Here is a 24,058-nt window from a genome sequence, read left to right as displayed (position 1 = left end):
AAAATTATTTGAGCGTAGCCAAGCCAATTGGGGGTTTTAAGTTTAAACCCCTCTCCTACAGATGACTTTTAAAAAGTTTAAAACCCCTCCAGATGGTTTTGAGTTTAAAATCCCCCTACAGAGCGTTTTGGGGTGGAAAACCTCTATCTTCAATATTATTCTAAAGCAAACAACAGTTACCAAATTCTATGACATAGCTAAATAGGGTTTTGAATTAAAAAAAAAAACTCCAGAGATTTTTTAGTTTAAAACCCTCCAGATGATTTTGACGATAAAACTTCCCTTTTCGATATAAAATCTATAGCAAACTACAGTCACCTAATTCCAATAGCGTATTCAAGAGAGGTTACACATTTCTACCAGTGGCAGGGCTCCATTAAACAAGTGCAGTGAATAGTCATCTGCCGAAATTTAAAAAAGATTACAAAGAGAGTTTGTGTTGCCACACAAACTCAGAGGCGGCCCCCGTGGGAGACGGATCCCTGTCGGATCCGCATATTCGCTGGTCGACTGAGGATGGCATCGAGCAGGGTATGAAACCGAGACCGTAGAGATAATCAGTCCTGTGCGCTAACCGCACGACCAGGCATTGGTCTTAATCTAATGACAAACTGGTTACAAACTTATAGCCTACTATTGATAATATACCTACACATTACGGAATGACAACTACCGGATATGTACAATATGTCAGAAGAGCGATTTTAGATAATCTTTTGGTATTGAGCATTTTCATTTAGGCCTAAATGAAACTAGAATGAGGATGTAAATCTACCTAAATTAAACTACTGATTTAGCACTCTCAATATCTATATCTACTATATTAAAATAGTAGATTAGTTTTAGTATTTTATAACATTGCAATATTGACATATTGACAATCTAGACTTTATAAATAAAAATCTACACTTTAATCCTAGAAATTAAAATTATAAATCTTGATCTAGTCTAAATCATGGCTGTCTGGTAGTGCGGTTTGCGCGCTGGGCTGTCGTTTGGATTCATCGATGGTACAAGGTTCAAACCCTGTCCGCTCCCATCCCCCGTCGTCCTACGGGAGGTTTGGACTACAACTCTGAAGGAACATCCGAAACATGTAAACAACAAACATTCTAAACTAGACCAAGAAATTCTAAATCTAGATTCTATAATGATTTTAATTAGAACTTAAATCTAAATCTAGTTTTAAAAATCTAGCTGTAGTGTAAAAAAAAACTAGATCTAGTGTGGAAAAATCTAGATTAGATCTAAATCTAGCTATTATGTCTTTTAAAAATGCGAGTAACATTACGAGGTTTAATAAACATTACTATACCGAGTTGTTTTAGCATTTAAAGAATTAACTCCATATGACGTCAAAGGAAAAAAAATTCCATTACGTCACACGTCCTAGTTAGACTAAAAAATGTCATCTATACGAGCAGCTTGTCGAGTGTTCATAGACATTGGTGCACCGAGTGAGATCTTTTAGCATTTCATTTAAAGAATTAACTCCATATGACGTCAAAGGAAAAAAATTCCATTACGTCACACGTCCTAGTTAGACTAAAAAATGTCATCTTTACGAGCAGCTTCTCGAGGGATCATAGACATTGGTGCTCCGAGTTTATTCTTTTAGCTTTTCATTCATTTGATGTGCTAGTTAGACTTAATATATATATATATATATATATATATATATATATAAGGATTAAAGACGCTTTTTTTGTTTTATCTGTCAGTCAGTCTGACCGTTATGTTAATAGCGAGAAAAAAAAAGACTAAAAGCTATTGAAAATCTGATTAAAATTTAATTTCCCTTCCGAAACATCGCATTAGTTTTAAGTTTATATAATAGATTGTTCCGGATGTTTATATATTTATAGTGAGAGAAAATAAGAATTCCAGATTAATCAAATGCCGTTAATTAAATTTGTGGGATGGTCTGTTATGAAAATTAGATGTACCATAGCCTTATGGATATTTCTTTCAAACCATACTTTGCGATTTTACATAAATAGAGTTTAACCATTTTTCATAAAAAAAATCCGGAACAACCAATTTTCGTAAATGAGAAAATTATTCGTTTTATTTATTAGAAGAGGGATTTCAAAAACTTATTAGCGTTATTAGATTTTTCATATAAAATTCGGATCATTTTTGGCGAAGATTTGTAAGAAAATTAAGTCGATTTCTTTTTCGAAACATTATTTACCGATTAAACAACTTTTATTATGTTTCGGCAAGAAAATTAAGTGTAAAATAAGTCTAAAAATTGATTTTCAATATTCGTTTCTAGTAAATTACTTTCTTATTTTAAATCATGAATAACCTATTGTCGATATTTTTGAAAAAAATAAAATTATTTGACATAAAGTTGTTTTAATTAAAAATTCGGAACAATGGATATTGATAAATAAACTATAGTGACGTAGTGTCAAAGATTATGTGTAATATTAGTCAATTATGCGATTTCAAACAATTATTTGACATAATTTATTTTTATAAAACAATATCCGGAACAACTTTATAGTTAATGAAATATAAATCAGTATAGATATTTTTATTTAGCATTTATATGCTATTTACATTAAAAAACCGGAACAATATATTAAAGATTGTGTGTTTCTTGCAACGTTTAAGAATGGAAATAAAATCTAATATAAGTTAGAAGAGCAAACAAATATTCATTGGCATTGATTTGTTTTTCACAAAACATCCGGAACAATCTATAATAGATACTTAAAACTATTGCAATATTTCTGAATGAAAAATTAAAGGTTAAATCATATTTACAATAGCCTCTAGTGTTATATGTTAATCTAATCGTGACGGACAGACCGACCAACAGACAAAACACACAAAAATAATCTTCTTTTATTCGGATGGGAGCACTAAACAAAAAATAAATAAAATCTTTTTTTTTTTAAAGTTTAAGGAATTGGTTTAGCACCGCAACATGTTGCGACGTTACGCTACTGCACGAAAGTCGCTGCATAAAAAGTCCATTTTAAAAAATGTGCGTGATATTTACATACAAACTGCATTATTAGCCTTAATAAACAAACAGAAATGTTTTCTTTTAATTTTAGCAGCTAGTTGACCAGAAAAAACACCTTTAACTATTATTTATATTTGTTGTAAACATTTTCTGTACATTTTATAAATATATTTGATCTAGTGATACTGAAAATACACAAGAATTGTCAATCTTTGTTAGCATATTGTAACATTGCCTCCCTTACACTTACCTAATTGTTTTAGAATTGGTGTATTTTTATGAAAAAATCGCTTGCATAATTAATTTTATAAATTAAACGGTTTGCTTTTAGAAAACCAAAAGTAGCCGTTGCACCTAAACTTTTCAAGCCGCATTTAATGATGAAATAATATTTTTTATATCTCTTCTAGTTTTCGAGATCTGAGTGTGACAGACGGACAGACGGACGTTTAGCACAAACCTAATAGCGGCTTTTTCTCCTTACGGGGGCCGCTAATAATAGCGGCTTTTTCTCCTTTCGGGGGCCGCTAAAAAGACTAAATGTGGCTCAACAAAGATGGCTAAGACATATTTTAGGAGTCAGTTATAGAGATCGGGTCTAAATCAAGGAAATGCTATGCCGAACTGAGAGTAAGATTGTGACAGCGTCGCATGAGGTTTGCGGGACATGTTCTCCGACAAAATGAATTACGCATAATAAGAATTGCGATGACATCCTATTAAGTACAACTTGGCGCCACGCATTGATGGAGGTTCTCAGAGCAGGTGGGAAGAGGCTTCAGACATTACCAGTGACAGATTTTTGTGGAAACAGCTTGACGGCAAATGCGCCGAACGGCGCGGAAGTGTCTAAGTCAGTAAGAATAGCACATTAGGTTTTTAAATAAAACTTTTAAATAACAGGAAAATGCACTGTAGATACTTCAGAATATGCATTTTGTTGGCTTTCAATACCAGAAATAGTGTTTTGCGGCGGGGCTTCGCTGGCAATGGCGGGGAGTTACATTTTTCCACCAACTCCAGGAAGAAATTCTAGGGCACAATGAACGTCTTCCGAAAGAATGAGGGGTCAGAATGTAATAAAGATTATGTACACTCACACACACATACATACATATAAATATATTTTTCTGCGGGGGGGGGGGGGGGGAGAAAAATGAATCCCCACAAGACCCCCCTCCCGAAAAAAATCCTGGCTACGCCCATGAATTAGTAGTAGGCTCATCAAAGTGCCCTTTAACTTACCGCAATTGTGTGGAGCGAAACACCAAAAAGATCGAGCTACTTCAGCACTATTCAGCAGCCTCATTTTTTACACTCTCAAAGTCATTTCTCATTCTCAAATGACTTACTTCATTATAGATCTTCTCCAGCGGACTCAAACTTTGTGTAGTTCTTGCTGCTCTCTAGTGCTCACCAATCGAACTTTTTTTTGTACACAACTTTGATTGTGCTTACGATTGTGTACTCGACAATAAGCAGAACAACAGTATCGAATGGTTCTAATTTTCCCTAAATGCTGCAGCTAGACCAGTGTTTTGTTTTCTTTGGGGAACACAAAGTAATTAGATTTAATACATCAAAATAATAATAATAATAATAATAATCTTTATTATCCGTATGGAAATTTGTCTTACAATTTGTGCATTACACCAAACGAAAAACATTATAACTACAACTATAATATCTTAATCACATTGCTCTTATAGCATCATTCCTTGACAACCACCTTTGATCACCCTGTTGGATTCAAGACGCGCCCATCTTGAGTTGTGAGCAAAAAAAAAAAAAAAAAAAACACATACCAAGTCTAAGAAATCTGCAACGTCTTGAACGCAGCTGACACAATCCTTTAAGACCAAGTGTAAGTCGTGGTTAGCACACTGAACATTATGAGCGAGCAGCTGAAGCCCATTGTACTATCCACTCATATTGGAAGCACCACCATAGCTTATTTAGCCTCGCAATTTATTTCAGGATAAATAGGAATTTTTCATTACTTGCAGCATTTGTTCATGACATTCTGCAGACTTCTGGTCACAAATATGGAAACCAAGAAATGGCTATCTAATTACTATTTCTTTGTGTATTCTGTCATCGGAGATCACGAAACATTATCAGGTACTAATTTGATCAAATTTAGATATGTCTTTAGTGCTGTCAACAACCGGTATTTTTTTTCTAAAACTGCATTGCCCAACAGATCTATCATCTCGTTTTTTTTTTTAATCTTAGGGGCCTTGCTTTCCTGTCAAATTTGTATATTCATAACCTAGTCTGATGGCACGCTGCTCTGCCTGACCGTGGCGCCCGGGTGAAAACGGTCGTGGAAGGGGACGACTAGGCCAAAGGTAGTACAACAGCGGGAGTACCTAAGATGGTGCGAGAGCATCTTCTTTGCACTGTGCGGGGATGTAAAAGAGCTCCAACGGCGATCTGTCAACGTCCAGTCGCCGTTACATATATATGAATGACATGTCCCGCACTGTTAGCCCTTGTAGATCAAAGGAAAATGGTGGGAGCCTCCGCCGCGTCTCTAGTCTGCAAGTCCAGAGTGTCCGTGCCACTGGAAGTGAACGCAAAACTAAACTTGAGTTTAACCCCGAGTCTCACCTCCACCAGATAGAACTGTGTATGCGAGGGGTACACCGTTCATTCAGGCCGGTAGAGGAAAGGGGGGGGGGGGCTCTTGTTCGCTTTGCTGGCCTTACGGTTCCAAATGCGATGCACAACTCTACACGACAATTTCAAATGGTTTGAGGGTTTTGTATAAATAGAACTTTGAACCAAGTTTCAACCAAATACAAAGAATAGGTCGGAGAAATTTAGTCATCTCTCTATCTTTTAGATCTTTTTTATAAACCTCTTCCACAAATCGGTTTCGCCATTCATTGCAATAGCACACACACACACACAAATAAAAAATAATAATTCAACCTCTTTAACGTTTCCCAGGCAACAGAATTCGATATTTCTTTTACTTGCTAAATATTTAAAGTCTAGATCTCGAATCATCGATAGAAGAATAAATACAGAAAAAAAAAAAAGATTCGAGAAAGTCGAATAATTAGCAGCAGAGCCGGATTTAAGTAGGCCTATGTGTAGGCCCCGGGGCAGGATTTTGTGGAAGCCCTTACATTTTTTCAAAAGCTTCAATAAAGATTCACTTATGAATGAAATTACTTATATCTAAAAGCATGTTATATTTTAGAAGAAAGGAATATATTTCTTGTAAATTTAATCTCACTTTCCTTTAAAAATATATGCATTTTTTTTTTGTTGAGTTTGTGGATAATAATAATAATAATAATCATTATTCTCCGTGAGGGGAAATTTGTTTTACTATTTTGCATTACAAAAAAACAATACATAATTAGAGAAAAAATTTTACGATAGCACACACGATATACGTTCATATCTCAGTTTCTATTTAACATTACTTGCGAAATTTACAACAGTAAGTTACATTTTGTTCAAAGATGTAATTGCCAAAAGGACAAAAGAGTGTTACTTTTTTCTCAAATAGGTGTTCGAGTGCGGTTTGTTTGCTGCCTACTAGCAGATTTACAATTTTATAAAGTTAATTTTTATTTTTTATGTTCAGATTTCCATACCAGGCAGTGATGTTGAAACTTAAAATACTGCAGATGAGGGCATGATAAAAAATGGACAATGCTTTTTCGCTAGCATAAAAGGATGGCATTTTTCTTAGCAGCCTTAATCTTTGTTGCCCTTTTTACAAAGCTTATATCAACTCACTCTGTCTATCTATCTTGTAAAAAGGGAATAATCTTTTTTTCCCCACACATTATTCATTGATTTAAAAAAAAAAGTAACTAGTTGGACAATTTATTACTGGTAATTCATTATTTTGTTTTAATAGCAAAAATGGAAACAAATACTTCAGTATTCACAGATGTGGCTAATCACGGATCAAGCTGAAATTGTGCACAGTTTTGCACTCTATATAATCTCCTCTGAAGCTGCTGGGAAGCAGGCCATGTCCCACAAGACATGTGTGACGCAAATGTAGTAACAATATATAAGAACAATGGAGATCGGAGTGACTGCAGCAATTATAACGCAATCTCTCTCCTCAGCATAGTTGGGGAAATCTTTGCTAGAGTGGCACTATCAAGGCTGCAAGTAATAGCTTAACTAGAGTCTACCCAGAGTCTCAGTGTAGATTCAGGAGTGATAGATCCACATATGATATCCTCTCTAAGACTACCGCAGGAGAAATTCTGAGAGAGAGACAGATCCCTTTGCATAGTTTTTACCAAAATCCATTGGTACTTAAAAATGCAGTCATTTGAGGTTCAATCCTACCCGAAATAAAACATTTCAAACATTAATTTGTTTTTCTACCTGTCGCTGGCTCCATTCATAAAATGCAGTGAATAACAAATTTTACAACGCCAAATGAACCTTTCAAACATTATTACTTTTGACAATCAAAATGAAATCACGTCTTGAAAATTCCTTGCCTTGTTTTTAGTTTCAAACGCAGAAAATAATGTTTGGTGCCAGGAATCCACCAAGAACCCAGCTCGGAGAGCTCACATCGTTTCTCCAGACCTTCTAGCTGGCAAGGCAGAGGTGCCTATTTTCATTCCACTAACTCCAGAAAAAAACTATTCTAGGCTACAAAAGACGTCCAAAAGAAAGGAAGGGACGATGCAATGAAACGTAGGCCTATATATATATATATATGCATGTAGGCTAAGTATACACGTGTGTGTGTGTCGGTCTGTGTGTTTGCGCAAAGGAAAAATCTTGGCTTCGCCCATGGTAAGATACTAAGAAAGCATAAAGTAATTTTTAAAATTGAGTCAAGTAATTAATGTCTGTGTTTTGAATGATACTCGGATAGAGATATGACAAGAGATATATACTCAAATACTCGCTACACTGACGATCTAGGTATTTCTTTGTGTCGATATTCTTATATTCTGGGTATTTTTATAATTCGAACATCTAAAAAGTTTAACGAATTTCCAGCTAACGCGGGATATAGAAAATTAGATGTGTAGATCTAGAATCTACGTATTACAGATTCGAGCGTTGTTATTGGATATAACTCTTCGATTTAGTAGTGTTAGCTAGCACAGTCTAGTCTACATTTTATGTCGTCACACTTGTGTAATTTCTGGAAATGCTAAACCATTATTTATTTCAGAGATCAATACTTGGCAGTTCTTCAAGTTCAGGTCTGTATAACTGTATAGCCGGGGTGTAGTGTCAGTCAAGTCAGTGTGATGAGTGTGTCAAGTGTGTGTACAAAAAGTAACTCACTGTCACTGAGTGACTGAGTTGAGTCAGTAACTGTACACAATTACACAAGTGTAATATTAGTAATAAATGATCATAAATCGATTAAATGTGTAATGAAAATTGAAAATCAACTCTTACTCTGTAGTATAGTAGTATATTTATAGTGTATTAATAATAATAATCTTTATTATCCGTAGCCGTAAGGAAATTTGTCTTACAATTTGTGCATTACACCAAACAAAAAACATTATAGACTATAGATCTAGAATCCTAGATTAAGATCTAATTATAAAACTTAAAACTATAAGAAACCATAGTCAAACACATTCACACCAGACTCACTCATAATTTACATGTGACAAAGTTTATACCAGATTGTTCTTATTTAATTATTTGATTGCCAGGGGAACAAAAGAGTGTTTGTGTCTGTTTGTCTTTGCTATTGGTGTCTTGTATCTCATTTGTGATGGTAAAATACAAAATCCTGACACAAAGGGTGATTCTTTATTTCGAGGATCTTGTTAGCTTTTTTAGAGATGTTTGTCTCAAACAACTGCCCAAATGGGGTTTGATTTTTGCCAATGATTAATTAATTGATTATCTAATTAATACTAGATCTAATAGTAATACTATAGTACTAATCTTACTAGACTCTAGGACTAGATTCTAGATCTATAACTATAAAAAAAAAATATAACTATAAATATAATTAGTCACAATTACTGAATTAGACTAGTTATTAGTGTATTTTAGTTTAGATCTATTCTAGATTGTTTAGAAAAGTAGATTAAGTAGATTATAAATTCTAGATTGACTAGAGTCTAGATTACTCTAGAATACTCTAGATCTATTAAATTAATTAATCTATTCTAGACTATATCATTATTATTATTATCATAATCATACCATATATCGTATAATAATGATATATTATATTATAGATCTATATCTATAATCTATATACATACTATAGTATAGTTATAGTACTATAGTAAAGTATAGAATCTAGACTCTATAGTCTATATAGACTAGATTGTCACTAGATGACTATGAGTCACTATAGTATAGACTATACTATGTGTATGTCAGTATGTCTATACTAGGCTATGGCTATAGTATAGTATAGTTAACTATACTATATAGTATAGATCTATTAATTAATTTAAGTTTCAATTTAGATCTACTTTTAAAAAATTAAGTCATCTAGATCTACTTAGTGTCTCAGTACTTGATCTAGATTTTTTTTTTTTCTAGGTCTATCTAGGTTCTTAGTATTATTAAAAGTATGAGTATAAATTAAAGTATCTTTAGTATTAGTTAGTATTATTATAATAAAAATAAATATTTATTCTATAAAATTATAATCTAGGTCTAGATCTAGTCATTATAAATATAAATCATTATTTTATATTTTAGTTTAAATTAGAATTAGAGTAGATCTATACAATAAATTATAATTATTTATTATTATCATGAGTTACTTAATGAGTGTATGATGTAGATCTAGATTCTAGATCTATGTATAATTATAATTAATAATAAATAATGTACTGGATAATTTAAATTTATTAATTAGCCTTATTAGATCTAGTAATTAGACATCTAGACCTATCTATTTTATATCTAAATTATATAGATCTATATACAATATATAATCTAGATTAGATTGATTAGATCTATAGTCTAGAAAGTAGAATATAGTGACTATAGTCTATAACCTAGATCTAGATCTATATAGATTCTACTATTTCTAGATCTATTATATATCTAAAATAAAACTAAATTGATTCTAGAACTACTACTGAACTAGATTAACTAGAATACTAGATCCAGAGTCTAGAGTAATCTTAGATCTAGACTCCTACTAATAATAAATGTTTGACTTCTTTGATGCAGATACTTCTGACCCATACAACATCCTAAATACCATCCCAAATCAAACTCTCATTTCTCACCAACCACAAGCCAGATCCACTCCTGTTAAAAAGTAAATCTAATAAAACATTAAATTCATTAAATAAACCTACTAATGCAGTAATACCAAAGTACCTCAAAACCTTAGTCCTAGTAATACATTTTCAAAGCATTTGGAACAAATCAGCAGACTTAGAAATCTTATTAGAATGTGAGAAACCAGACATAAATGAAGGAGCAGAAACTTGGCTACGTCCTGAAATTTTTAATGCAGAAATTTTCAATAGTGATTATGGAATTTTTAGAAAAGATAGGACAGAATCATATTTTAGCAATAAAAAACACTCTTATAATGTATAGCAGGAGAAATTACCTTGTAACGTAACTAAAAAAATATAGAATCAACATTTTGTAAAATTAAAACCACCTCAACATCCCTAACAATAGGCAGTATCTACAGACCACCAAATTCTAGTTTAGAGTACATGCAAGAACTATGCAAGCAGTTAACTACACTTAAAGAAATAAATACAAATGCAGTTTATTGGATTATGTGTGACGTCAACCTACCTGATATAAATTAGAAAACACCAAAACCTTAAGGACATAAATGAGCTTTTCATAGAAACTTTATACAACCTAAGTTTAGATCAAATCATTAAAAAACCAACTAGTTTAAACAACACATTAGATCTCTTCTTAACCAACAGTCCTGGATTAGTAGTAGATTATGATATTATCCATGATATCATTAAAATACACAGTCCGATAAAAGCAGTAGCCAATATAAAACCCATAAGAAAAATCTTACTCTGGAACAAATGCAACCTAACACAACTACACCAAGCTGCATTAAACTTTCAACAAACATTCTTATCAGAAAAAAACGTTAACCAACTAACCCATGGAATTTCATTAAAAACTTAAAAACATTATAGAAAATCATATACCAACTAAATACACATCAAACAAAATATATAAATACTGGTTTAATAATAGATTAAAGAAGCTTTGAAAACAAAAGGAAAACTATATAGAAAATTTAAAGAAACTTAGGCAGAAAGAGTTTATAAAAAGTATATTAAAATTAAACACCTAACCCAAAAAGTAAGAAGACAGCTGCAGAGTGTAAACATAAACAATGTAATTTGTAATATCTAAGGATAACAACAAAAACTTATGGTCATACATTAATTCTAAGAAAATGGAAACAGCAAAAATAGCACCATTAAAAATAGAAGATAACACATAATGATAATGAAACTAAAGCTAACATCCTAAATAGACATATTACTTAATTTGACAACAGAGATATAGAAGTACAAGAAAAAGGGATACAAAAACTATTAGCAAACATTATACGAAATAAAGCATCTGGACTTGATGGTATTCTAGCTAGATAACTCGCTCTGCATCTGTCTGCTAAGTTTTTGGGTTAGGTGTTATGATTTTATTGTACTTTTGTGGACTCTTTCTGCCTTAGTTTCTTTAAATTTTTAAAATAGGTTTTCTTTCAGTTTGCAAAGTCTCTTTAATTGTTTATTAAACCAGCAGTAGACTCAAGATCTATAAAAATAGATCTAATAGTCTACAATAAATATATAGCAATTGTTGTTATTTGATTCTTTATTTTATTCTATAATATTAAGTTAATAAATTAATAATATAATAATACTATAAAATAATAGATTCTAGAGATCCATACTAGACCAGATCTAGTCTTTTACTATTAATAGATGATTCTAGATCTATGATCTATCTAGATCTAATAACTTGAAAATTTCACTTCTGACTTTGCTGATGGGTCTTCATAAATGATCCTGGAAGAGCAGATTATGGAGTTTACATTGAGTTTCTTGACTCAGTTAAAATCTTTGGACCTTGTAGTAGTGTTTTCAATTTTGATGTAAAGGCCATTGCAATCTATGAAGATTTAAAAGTAATTGACTCAACTCGGGCGAGGGACATTTGAGGGCAACACAGATTGTCATGGTCACTGACTCGAAACTTTTTTTTTAGGTTTTGTGAAGCCCTGGACCATGGCCACCCAATATCATCTTTGCTTCATGCTGTATAAACCAACGCAACTGCACTCAGTAGATGCAGTGGGTACCAGGTCACATAGGTATGACTGTTAAACCATTGCAGCTTCCTTGGCCCACCATGAAGTGCCAACACCACCCACTGAGCAGGCTGTGAATTTCCATCATGCTCTGGCATTTCAAACAATGAAAAAATGGATTGAATGCTGGGATAAGTAAAAAATAAAAATGCAAAGTCTGGGAGCACATGAGTTGCCCTGACCCTGCCTCCCTGTGGTGGAGGCTGCTCAGGGCTGAGCTAGCTATTATATATTATAGCACAGTGAAGGATGGGCCACTGTTCTATTGGCCCATATTTCATGTTTCAGGACAAACTTTGACTCACATGAAAGGAAATAGTGTCTCATATTCTCTTTGATTGCCTCAGACTTGCAGTCCTCTGTCTCAACAGCTTTGGGAAACCACAAATTCTCGACCTGTAACATACATTCACAACACTTAACAGCAGGCCAGGGCTTTTGCGAGAGAGGATTTAAACCTCTCATGCCCTCACTCAAATGGAGTTGGATGGTGATGATGGTTAAATTTTTAATCATAAAAAATTAATAACTTGGATTAATTCAAAATAATTGCTGCGATTTCACTCACTATAAATGAGGTTTTTAAAAAGTATTTTTTTCTTTTATATACCGGGTATCTATATATATCAAATAGATAATATAGGTCTAGTCTAGATGTATGTAGTGCAGAAAGGTTGAATAGCACTTAAGCTCTTACTTTTGGTACCACATCATCATTTATTTATTTCACACTATCTTTACCTTCTGTATGTAGAAGTTTAAGAACTAGAACTAGTTATTGGTATTGCCCTATGAGCCCCGTTCCCACCATATATTATATTGACGTAATCATCTTTTTCGAAGTAACGTCTGTATTATATAAGATAAGAATCCTTGGTGACCTGTCACAATAATTTTCATTATTTTGTAAAAAAAGAACTGATTACACCAAAAGGTTGGTTACTTTATAAATTGGCTTGCACTTTTAATCAAAGTTATTGTACTTGGGTGTAATATTATTTTTGAAACATGATGGCTAGACATCAAATGTAGAATGTTGATAAACATCAGAATGCACACTTGCTCTGCCTTAATATTAAGTACAATTAAAGTTCCCCTTTCAGACAATGTGGTCTGTCGGGCAAATGATGTAAAGGTCTTCTTTTTCAGTGGTAGATGGTTGATGAGGGTCTCTGAGGGTGTCATGTAGCTAACACAATGATGAACTGCCTTTACTTTCCCCAACTTATGTATAAATAATTTGTTTAAAAAAAGGGTTTGTGTGTGGGTTAAGTAGTGGTACTATAAAATGCAATGAGATTCTTAAACTAGTTGCACAAATATTAAATTGTTTTTAACGTAATTATGTTAATGGGTATTTTTTTTAAAATCTAGCTTAGTGTTCTGTTGTTTGTTTTTTTCACAGCCACTCAGTTGACACCTGCCCTAGATACTTCATTTGTTCTAAGAAAGTTAAAGAATTACAGTACAGATGAATATTCTACAATTGATAGTGATGGGGTGAGCATTTCATTGTAGAATTTAGACAAAAAATGTGATTGTCATATTTCACTTAATCTCTGTTAGTTGTGATTGATAACATTCATGGTATGTTGTGTACAGAAAATTTGTTTAGTGGCCATTTGTAATTTGATTTGAAAATTGCTTGAATATAAGTTTTATCTTTGACGGACGTGGAAGGAATTAAAGGTTTTTTCTTACATACTGTAATTTGTACATATAAGAAACCTATATCTACTTTTTTTCTATATTGATTAATTTCTACTAAACAAAAAGCAACCCGTAGGCACAAAAAAAAAAACAAAATTAATGAATGCACTATTTTCAAATTTGTTTTCAGATGTCTGTTCCACCTCTGGCATGTGCTTTTGCTAAAAGTAAGTATTACAATTGAAGAAATATTATGTTTATTTTTAATCATAGGATTTTAAAAATTAAATTTTGTATTTGAAAGTTCCATTGTTTTGTCCTGTAAACAGAGACTACTTAATTTTTGTATAAATAGATTGTAATTTTTTTTCTTTCTTCTCGAGATTTCATTATTATATTTATTATTATTACTTGTTGGTTATTTCACAGTTGAACAAGTCATTTTTTAGGTATCTAGCGAAGAGTAAAAAAAAAAAAGGTTTACAAACTCCTATTTTCTCAGACTAATTTTTGAAAACATATACTTAATGTTACATTTTAAAAAATTAACTTCTCTCTACTTTAGCAAGAAATTGTGAATGTTGCTCATTTGTGTGTGTGCGTGTGTTCACTTTTATAAACTTGAAAAATGGCTTCAATAGAGCTGATTGTGAACAGTACATTAGACGAAGAGGCTTTAAAAGTGAACAGTTATTAATCTATTTGTTCTTCAGTGTACCAGTGGCAGCATGTTGTTGGTATTGTAGATGAAGATGGTTACCTAGTGCTGTACAACACTAACAAAACTGGACAGGCTGCAGTACTAAAAAGTTAGTATTAATTAATTCATAACATTAGAGACAAAAATTAGGGGATTTAAACTGCTGTATGTTTTTTATACTGGTTGGTTTGCATAAAGTTATATAAAAAAAAATATTTTACTCTGGATCTATCTCCTCTATACAAACCGCAAATGTTTATATGTAAATAAAAACAATGTCTGTATAGTTGTTCAAACTTCTAGGCTCATATAATCTATTATAAATATATCATTAATTCTTATAACAAAGTCATGAATAACTTATTCCCTGATGTATTACAGTAAGTTTTAAAAAAAAAAAAGGTTTAAATGAATTAGAAAACTTTCCTGAAAAATCAGTTTGCTGGGTAAAGTTATAAAAAAATGCAACTCTTGTTTTTTACAATAACTTATGTAAGTCAGAATTTCATAGAACCTGGAGGGTGGGTGGTACCTGGACACGGATCTCAAAAAAACAGCTCTAAAGATTTTCCTAGAAATTTAACAGTTGATGTGTATCACTGAGAAAAAAATTGCTAGCTTGTAGGCCACACAGAGAAAGCGCTAGTTTGTCTGTTATAATTTTTCAAAGAAAAAATAAATTTAAATTTGACTAGAGAACTAGCATAGATTTAGATCCAACATCAGTTTTGAAAGGACTATTGCGTTCTTGAAAGGGCAATCACATTCGAGAATTTTCTAATGTAAGGTATTATTGATTCAAGAGTTTATTAATCTAATCTAATGTTCAGTAAAATTTTTACGCATCATCTTCTAAGTCTAGATGTAAAGTCCTGTCATTTGGAATATTTTTAAATGTAGTAGATTAGACAAAAAAATCACTCTAGAGGTATTGTGTTTTTAGAAAAGTATTTTTGTTTTTCTTGTTCATTATAATATTAAATATTATCCAATGGTTGAAAATTCCTATAGAATTTTGTTAATGGAATGGGAATGTAACATGGTAGTTAGTGATTTCATTTTCTTCTTTTTTTCAGTACAATCTAGTGAGGGGTGGGTATTTAATTCACAAAATGATATTCTGATATATATATATATATATAGTTTAAAATAATAAAAATATTTTAGGTAGTACTGACTGGTGGTGTTAAAGTTCATTTATAAATCTTTATCTTGTATTTGCCATTGTCAGCTTGGCAAGTCCATGCAAACGCTGTCTTTGACATTGAATGGCTCAGAGAGGAGAACAAAATACTGACAGCTTCAGGTGATCAGAGAATATTACTACATGATGTGGAAACTTGTGCAAAACTGGATATCTTTAAAGGACATAGTAGCAGTGTGAAGTCCATTTCTTGTCGCTCTGGAGATGATGGTAACAATTGTTTTTACTACATATATAGTAAATTTGCAGGCACATTTTAATTTCTCCAGGTCTCTTCATTTTCTCAGTTATTTAAAAAGTTACTTGTAATACTGACAAAAATTTCTTACAAATTCTAATTAAACCATATCATACAAAATATTGTTAACATTTATTTAAATTTAAATATTTTTTTTTTAACCAAATATTTGTATCAATGTTTTTGAAAAAAATGTAAAGGAATGTTTAGATGTGTTCTATTACAATGATGTTATAACAATGCGTGTCAGCTTTTACTTGTTAGTATTCACATTTTAGATACATGAATAAATCTAACTTAACTCATTGAACATGCACTTAGGATGTAATGTATGCAACAAACAATAATCAGGTCAACAGTCCAAATAGTCTCATGAGGTCTATAATCTTATGTTATTAATATTACTTATACTGTTAAGTTAGCTGTAGGAAATCTGGCAATAACTTTTTGTATCCCAACCATTTTTGTAAATTATTGCAGCAGTGTTTGTCACAGGTTCTAGAGATGGTCATATCATGTTGTGGGACAAAAGAATATCTTCTAAGGGTAGATATTTTTTTATATCATGAAATAATAATGTAATAATGTCTTAGTATTGCTTTCATAGAAAGTTGAACACTATTAAGTGATATCTCAATAAAGTATTGGTAAAGTAGATTAATCAAATGCAGAGCTTTTCTGTCACATTTTTCTAATATATTTTTAATTTAAAATTATAAATTAATTGCAATATTTGTCCTCAGATGGAGCTATTCCACCGACGTGTACAATCAGTAATGCCCATATGCTACAACAAACTTCTGTCACACCAAAAGCAAGAAAAAAGACCATTTCTAAGGTAATGAGCATTAATGAAGATATTCTTGTTTTGTTCATGTTACCAACCACACATTTAGGTTTTAATCCTGAGTCTATTTCCTAAAGGTTTCTATGGTCTGCTATTGTTTTGTTTATATATCTGAGATTTCATTTACATCACTACTTTTGTGGTATTGATGAGATGGCAGTGACATGAGATCTTCTTGTAACAAGTTTCAAAAGTTGCTTGCCTTCAAAAAAAAAAAAGATTTTCTCATCCTACCACTAAAAATGGGCATGAAAAAGGGTTTTCACTCATCAATATGCCTGATGACTTATTATTCAAATATTATGCTTGTACTTTTCAATCCATTTTTTTTTTGTTGCTACCCCAAATAATCTGAACTTGTTTACAAAAGACATTAAATGTTTGAAGAATGTCCATATGTCTAATTACTTTAAAATATATAATTTTTAATGTTGGTTTTGTTTTATGAATTCTCTGAATTTGTTTTCTAGTTAAATTTTGTGTCATTGACAGAGTGCCCAGCAAAGTGTGACATCTGTTTTATTTCAAGATGACAATTTTGTGATTTCTGCTGGAGCTGTAGATGGGTAAGTGTATGGTTAACAAAATCAACTTTACAGCAGACGGAAATAATTTGTTTCTTATTGTCAGTTATTCAATGAAAGGTCATAGTGGTATGTTATTAATGGTGAGAATGACATTACAGATGTTTAAAGGTTTGGGACATCAGGAAGAACTACAGAACCAAGCCACCTAAGCCAGTGCACACGTTTCATTATCCAGGCAATAATTCTAGGAAACATGGTAAGACAAGTCACTTAACCTTTAAGAATTTATCTGGCCATAGGGAAGTCAAAAGTTTTAAATGACATTTAACACTTTTTTTCCCCCTTTTAGGTTACTCCAGCCTTGTCCTTACTTCCAATGGCTTGCGCTTGTTTGCTAATTGTACAGATGATGCTATCTATGAATACGACATGGCAGCATACAATACCTCTCCAGGTAAGAACTTCATATTTTGTTAAGCTAATGTTTTCTGGGTTTCATTTGTTTCTGTTGTAAACTTAGGTTGTTATATTTGAGACATTATGTTTACTTGTTCTACAGTACGCACTTGGAGAGGACATAAAAATTCAACCTTCTATGTGAAGTCAGCTCTTAGTCCTGATGACCAGTTTCTGTTGAGTGGCTCCAGTGATGAGCTGGCTTATATTTGGCAGGTAATGTACCAAACTTTAACCTGTTGGTTAAATTATTGTCAGGTATTCTTGCATCAGTTTGACTGGCATTTCCTTTTTCTTTTAGATCAACAAACCTTTCATGGCACCCATTGTCCTCAAGTCTCATACAGCTGAGGTGACCAGTGTAGCTTGGTGTCCAAATGATTTGACCAAGGTATCTTGATATAATTTAAGAAAAGAGAACAATTTGAAATAGAAAAATTGATTAAAGTGATGCAGTTGATTGTTCACAAATTTTATATATTTTTCTTTCCAGCTTGTTACACTATCTGATGATAGTAAAGCTAAATTCTGGCGTGTGTATTGTCGGGAACTAAAGAAAAAATTCCACCCAGAATGGTTTGGAAGAGCAGAACAAATTTCCAAAGAAAGAGGTTTGTTGCTCTAGTAACCCCCAAAAAAATACTTACATAAAAATGTGTTTTTATTAAATTTTAAAACAAAAACTTGGAACTAATAGAAAAGTTTTCTTGTATAGCTACTTCTACAGTGTTTGATGCTCCACTTCTGCAATCAAAGCCGTCATCTCAGCCAGCATCTCCATCGATTCCAAAGTCAGATCTTCAAAAATCAAAATCAAACATCACCAGTTCTCCAACCTGCATTACCAATTGGTTGAAGCGAAAGGCTTCGTCTGATAGTCAAGAGTCCTTGAATTCAGGGCAGCTACTAAAGAAAAGACTCCATCCTGATTGGTTTGGAAGAGCTGAAGAAATTTCTAAGGAAAGAGGTTTGTTGCTCTTGTAACCCAAATAAATAAGCTTTTTATTGAATTTTCATAATAAAACTTACAATTACTAAAGAAAATTTACTAAGAACTGAATTATCTTCTTTTTTTTTTTTTTTTTAAATTTACAGCTGCTTGTACAGAGTCTCCACTTCAACAATCAAAATTATCTCAGCCAGTATCTCCATCGATTCAAAAATCAAAATCCAACCCCACCAGTTCTCCATCCAGCATTACCAATTGGTTGAAACGCAAGGCTTCATCTGATAGTCAAGAGTCCTTATCAGTTCATGAAATAAAGAAACAATTCCTCCCTGATGGATGTGGAAGAGCAGAGAAAAATTTCAAAGGAAGAGGTTTGTTGCACTTGTAACTCAATAAATAATTGTTTAAAAAAATTTTTTTTAAACTTTGGAAATTATAAAAAATAGAAAAGTTTACTAAGAACTAAATTGATATTTCTCTTTGTTTCCAGCTACCAGTACAATCTTGGATGCTCCTCTTCTACAGTCATTGCAACCAGTATCTCCGTCTACTTCTAAATCAGATCTTGACAAATCAAGATACAACTGCAGTTCCCCTACTTGCATTACTGCTTGGTTGAAAAGCAAAACTTCATCTGATGGTCAAGAGTCATTGAATCTAGGTCATGAACTCAAGAAAAAACTCCACCCTGATGGTTGTGGAAGAGCAGAAGATATTTCCAAAGAAAAAGGTTTGTTGAACCTGTAGCCTAAATAAATACAAATGTATTGAAACAGTACTTGCAATTGACAAGAAATGTCACTAAGAACTAATCTTTTGTTTGCAGCTACTTGTACACCCTTGGATGCTCCACTTCAACAATCAAAAGTATCTCAGCCAGGATCTCCATCAATACCAAAATCAAATCTTCCAAAATCAAAATCCAACCTTTCGAGTTCCTCAACCTGTATTATCAATTGGTTGAAACGAAAGGCTTCATCTGATAGTCAAGAGTCCTCCAATTCTGGTCTGCCACCATGCAAGATAGCCCACAGAACAGATTCTGTGGATTCAAATTTACCCCCCTTGGTGTCTTCTCCTTGTTTTGAAAAACCCTCCATAGTTTTACAAATGTAAATGGTAAGATAAAAAAAGACTTTTAAAATGGCAAGCTGATAAAAAGAGAGAATGTAGAGCCCCTTGCTTTCATTGATAATATTAATTTTAAAAAATAAGGATGTCATTAAGATCATAAGACTTCTGGATAATTCTAAAAAGTAAACAAAATATTTAATTCGCTATTGTAGATTTAATCTCTCCAAAGAAAAAACAAACTAGTAGGTTGTTTAGATGTTAGACATGATCTTCTTTGACAAGTTAATATTTTATTTCTATTTAATTTAAATAATGAAACAATGATTTTTTTTCTTTCTGAAATGATCCCTAAACCTTATAAAATTACTGTGATAGTCTAGAAATATTTTTCCCTTTAAATTCTTTTCTTTTTTTTTTTTCTAGTAGAGCTTTAAGAAAACTCAAAATTATTTCTGGTCTTTAAAGCTGCAACTGTGTTCTTATATTTGATTCTGACTCGGGGGAGAGTTAAATTTTTTTTTCTAGTCAGCTGATCCAGAACCTGATTAGTGGGTGAATAAAATGTATTTCATTGTTTGTTTCTAGATAGCTGTTTTGTTGAAGAAGTGTGAAATTGGGAAGTGAAATGAACAATAACATGATCATGAAATGATGAATTTTGTTTTAAACACTGGTCATAGTAATCCACCTAGTCAGTATTATCAGCAGAATGGCTGAAATGAGACTCTCACACTGGAAACTGTTAAAAGTATAGTGGTGATTTAAAAAAAAAAAGGTCTTCTGGATTATGTAGTATTTCATGTAGTCATTTTTCTTTGAACTTGTCAGCTGACTCAGGAGGAGGGGAGACGAGGATGAAAGGCATTTCTTAAAAGGTTTATAAGTTTGATGGTGATTTGATGCATATTGCTTGCGTCCAGATACCATTTTAAAATAATTCATCCATTGCAATCCCTAACAACGTCCAAACCAAGGCTTTTGAAATAAAACTTTATCACCCTTGGTAATACTAGCTAGTAGAGTCAACACAAGATTTTCTTTCTTTGCTGAGTCAGTGAAAGTATCTTATTAATCATCATAATGTTTTTTGTTGTTTTTTTTTACTTTTTTTTACAAATATGAAAAATATATGTCCAACACTAGTATTAAAATTCAGAAGCACATCCTTCAGTTGTTCAACCAATATATAAGCAAAACATTTGATGAACAAAAAAACAAACAACCACCATGTAATGCTTGAAAAACAAAGAGAATAAACTTGAAAATGTAATGCTCCTTCATATTAACAAAGAGCTACAGAAGAGGAAACAGCTGATTTAGTGACCATACAATAGGACTAGTCAAGAAAATCTTTTTTACAGTTCTAAAAATCTCAATTATAAATATGTTCCATTATTTCAAATTTTAATTGCCACATGAGATTGATAGTTGAAGATTTTAGAGCTATTTGTAGAAGAGATATATGTATATAAGTACTGCCAAAAGAGTAATAATAATAATCTTTATTATCCGTAAGGAAATTTGTCTTACAATTTGTGCATTACAAAAAACATTATAACTATAAGAAACCAAAGTGTAGATTCACACCAGACTCACTCATAATTTACATGTGACAAAGTTTATACCAGATTGTTCTTATTTAATGATTTGATTGCCAGGGGAACAAAAGTGTTTGTGTCTGTTTGTCTTTGCTATTGGAGAATTCAGTTTGAAAATTGTTGTATGATATAAATGAAAACACTATTTTGTCTTTCATTATTTTCTGATGTTTGTGTTTGCAAAACTTTGTAACAAAGTCTTAATTTATTGGTAGAAGATGAAATATCTTTAAATGTATATATGCTTAGTCAGTCTTATGTAGTTTACAAAATTATTTTGTGACATGTATATTTTGTTATTAAATTTTGATGTTCTTGAAAGAAAAATAAACGTAGAAAATACTCTGGGCTGTCTTAAGTTTACAATATTTATTTACATTAGAAGAATTCAGTAGCCCTTGCAATCTATAGGGCAGATTTGTACTTTTCTCCAACCAATGTCCATTTGGTGGACACAGACCTAAAAATCATGATATTCAGAATCCCAGGATTCAAAGTGAAGATCCTTTGGTTCAGAAACTAAGTGCTTCACCACTCAGCCACCACACCTCATTTATGATTACTATTGGAAACAAATGGTAATTTTAAAAATAATAAATACAACAGAAAAAAAAATGTAATCAAAATATAGGACTTAACATTGTTAAATCTTACATCATAGGTGTATGTAGCGTATTAACTTGAACAGGTTCCCATCTAGTTCCTGTTGTCTGCAGTATTCCTCTTGTACTTCCTTAAGCCAATGTTTTTATTTGACTCAGTCACTACGTTAGGTAAATGGTATACACAGCTGACTTACAGACCTGTTTCTATGTTCAATATTAAAGTTCATTTAGACATACTTGGAATGCTGCATGATGATTGTTTTGAAAACTTTGTGTGTTAGTTTGTCTGTTAATTAAATTTAAAAGTAAAATGGTTGGTACTTCAAAATACTAAAATGTACACAAACAAGGCTGATGATCATCATGCTTGCTGTCGTCTGTCTCACTGTGTTGCACCATCTAACAAAATGAAATGGTGAAACCTTTATTATCAGAGTAACTATGAGTACACCAACTCACCTATACCTTATCACTGTATAATATGTACTTCAAATGGATGTTGTTTTGCTCTGAAATAAAAAAAAAAGTTTTTTTTTTAGATCATGGTTCTCAAACTTATGTCTCGTAGACCCCCGGCCATGTTTTTCAACTTTTGATCCTCCAGCTTTCATAGCATCGTCACATAATTTATCTGCATAAAAGGCTCATAGGCAACTGATTTTTGACAAGAAAGATGCAAAATTTCGGCCATGATGGCATGTATGATTGAGTGTTTTTTTTTTTGTTTATGTGTTGTAACAGCCATATTTTTTTTTTACCATAGTGGATATAGATTTACATTTGTGGCGGTGTTAGGATGGGTCATTACTCGAGTTGCATTATTACCAAGCAACTTCTGAAACGAGTCGCCAAACTTCCATTTAAAACAAATAATTCAACAAAACGTAAAAAGTAAAGTTTCCCCTTTCAGACCTTGCGATCTATGGCCCACGGTTAACAAGCAGGGTGTTATGAGGCCAGCACAACGACCAACTGCCTTTACTTTCCCCAACTAAAGTCAGGTTCCCATTAGAGTTGGGTGGACTTAGGGGCGCCCTAAAAATCCAGAAATTCAAAATCCCAGTCTTCACCGAGATTCGAACCCAGGACTCCAGCTTCGGAAGCTGAGCGCTAAACCACTCAGCCTCCGCGCCCCCAAACAAAAAGTGGCTGTGACATGAACACGGACATACTGCCAGAGGATACAGAGCAGGGCACTTTGAGTGAATCCTTGTTTGGAAGTATGTTTCTTCTTTATTGGCTCGCTTCTTTGTTTGTCTTTTTATAGTGGTCATTCAAAAATAGATAGTGCAGACCACATCTCTGTTGTTGCAGACCACATCTGCGTTGTTGCAGACCACATCTCCGTTGTTGCAGAATACATTTTTCAACAAATGAATTTACTGTCCGTCAAACACCATTGCGGGATCAAACATTTCTTAGGGGAAGATCTAATCACGTCGAGTAGAAAATTTAATTAATAATAGGCCTACGCCATCGTATTTTAGTCAACTGATGAACACGGACTTCGAACAAAAGAAAGTTACTATAAGAAAAAAGAATGACAATTTTTTTATATTTTTTTTTGTGGTATAGTTTTACTTCAATAGCTCAAGCAGGAATTCAGAAACCCCGATGCGACATTTGTAATGAAGTTTTCTCTGCCGTATGTATTGAGGCCGAACAAACTTCCAAACTTTTGCCGATTTCGACATCCAGTAGTTTAGTTTAGACTCAGACGGCAAGTACTTTAATTAAAAAACACCAGACTGTGAATCTTCTTGTTTGGTGTTTCTCAGAAATGTTCTGAGACTTCACACCATTACCAAGGAGTTTTTTTCAGCGGCCAAAGACATTGCTCGTTATGATTGGAGCCAAATTTATTAATAAATTTAATGCAATTACCATACCTAATGACATTATACACAGGAGATTAGTTGA

The 24,058-nt window shown here is 32.5% G+C and overlaps 1 protein-coding gene across 1 annotated transcript; it reads left to right on the top strand.

The window, feature by feature from the left end:
* Positions 1-8,009: 8,009 nt before the first annotated feature.
* LOC106061801 (denticleless protein homolog) lies at positions 8,010-21,878 on the top strand. The gene is made up of 17 exons (XM_013220013.2): positions 8,010-8,190; positions 13,696-13,790; positions 14,131-14,167; positions 14,654-14,749; positions 15,872-16,054; positions 16,563-16,628; positions 16,826-16,920; positions 17,422-17,495; positions 17,615-17,712; positions 17,806-17,910; positions 18,016-18,128; positions 18,214-18,303; positions 18,406-18,523; positions 18,628-18,879; positions 19,008-19,232; positions 19,352-19,591; positions 19,688-21,878. Exons 1-17 carry the CDS (start codon positions 8,136-8,138, stop codon positions 19,975-19,977), a joined length of 2,232 nt encoding a protein of 743 aa, XP_013075467.2. The 5' UTR covers positions 8,010-8,135; the 3' UTR covers positions 19,978-21,878.
* The last annotated feature ends 2,180 nt before the right edge of the window (positions 21,879-24,058 follow it).

This window comes from Biomphalaria glabrata, chromosome 3, assembly GCF_947242115.1.
Source record: "Biomphalaria glabrata chromosome 3, xgBioGlab47.1, whole genome shotgun sequence".
In the NCBI taxonomy this organism is placed as follows: Eukaryota; Metazoa; Mollusca; class Gastropoda; family Planorbidae; genus Biomphalaria; species Biomphalaria glabrata.
This window is presented reverse-complemented; position numbering and strand designations above follow the sequence as displayed.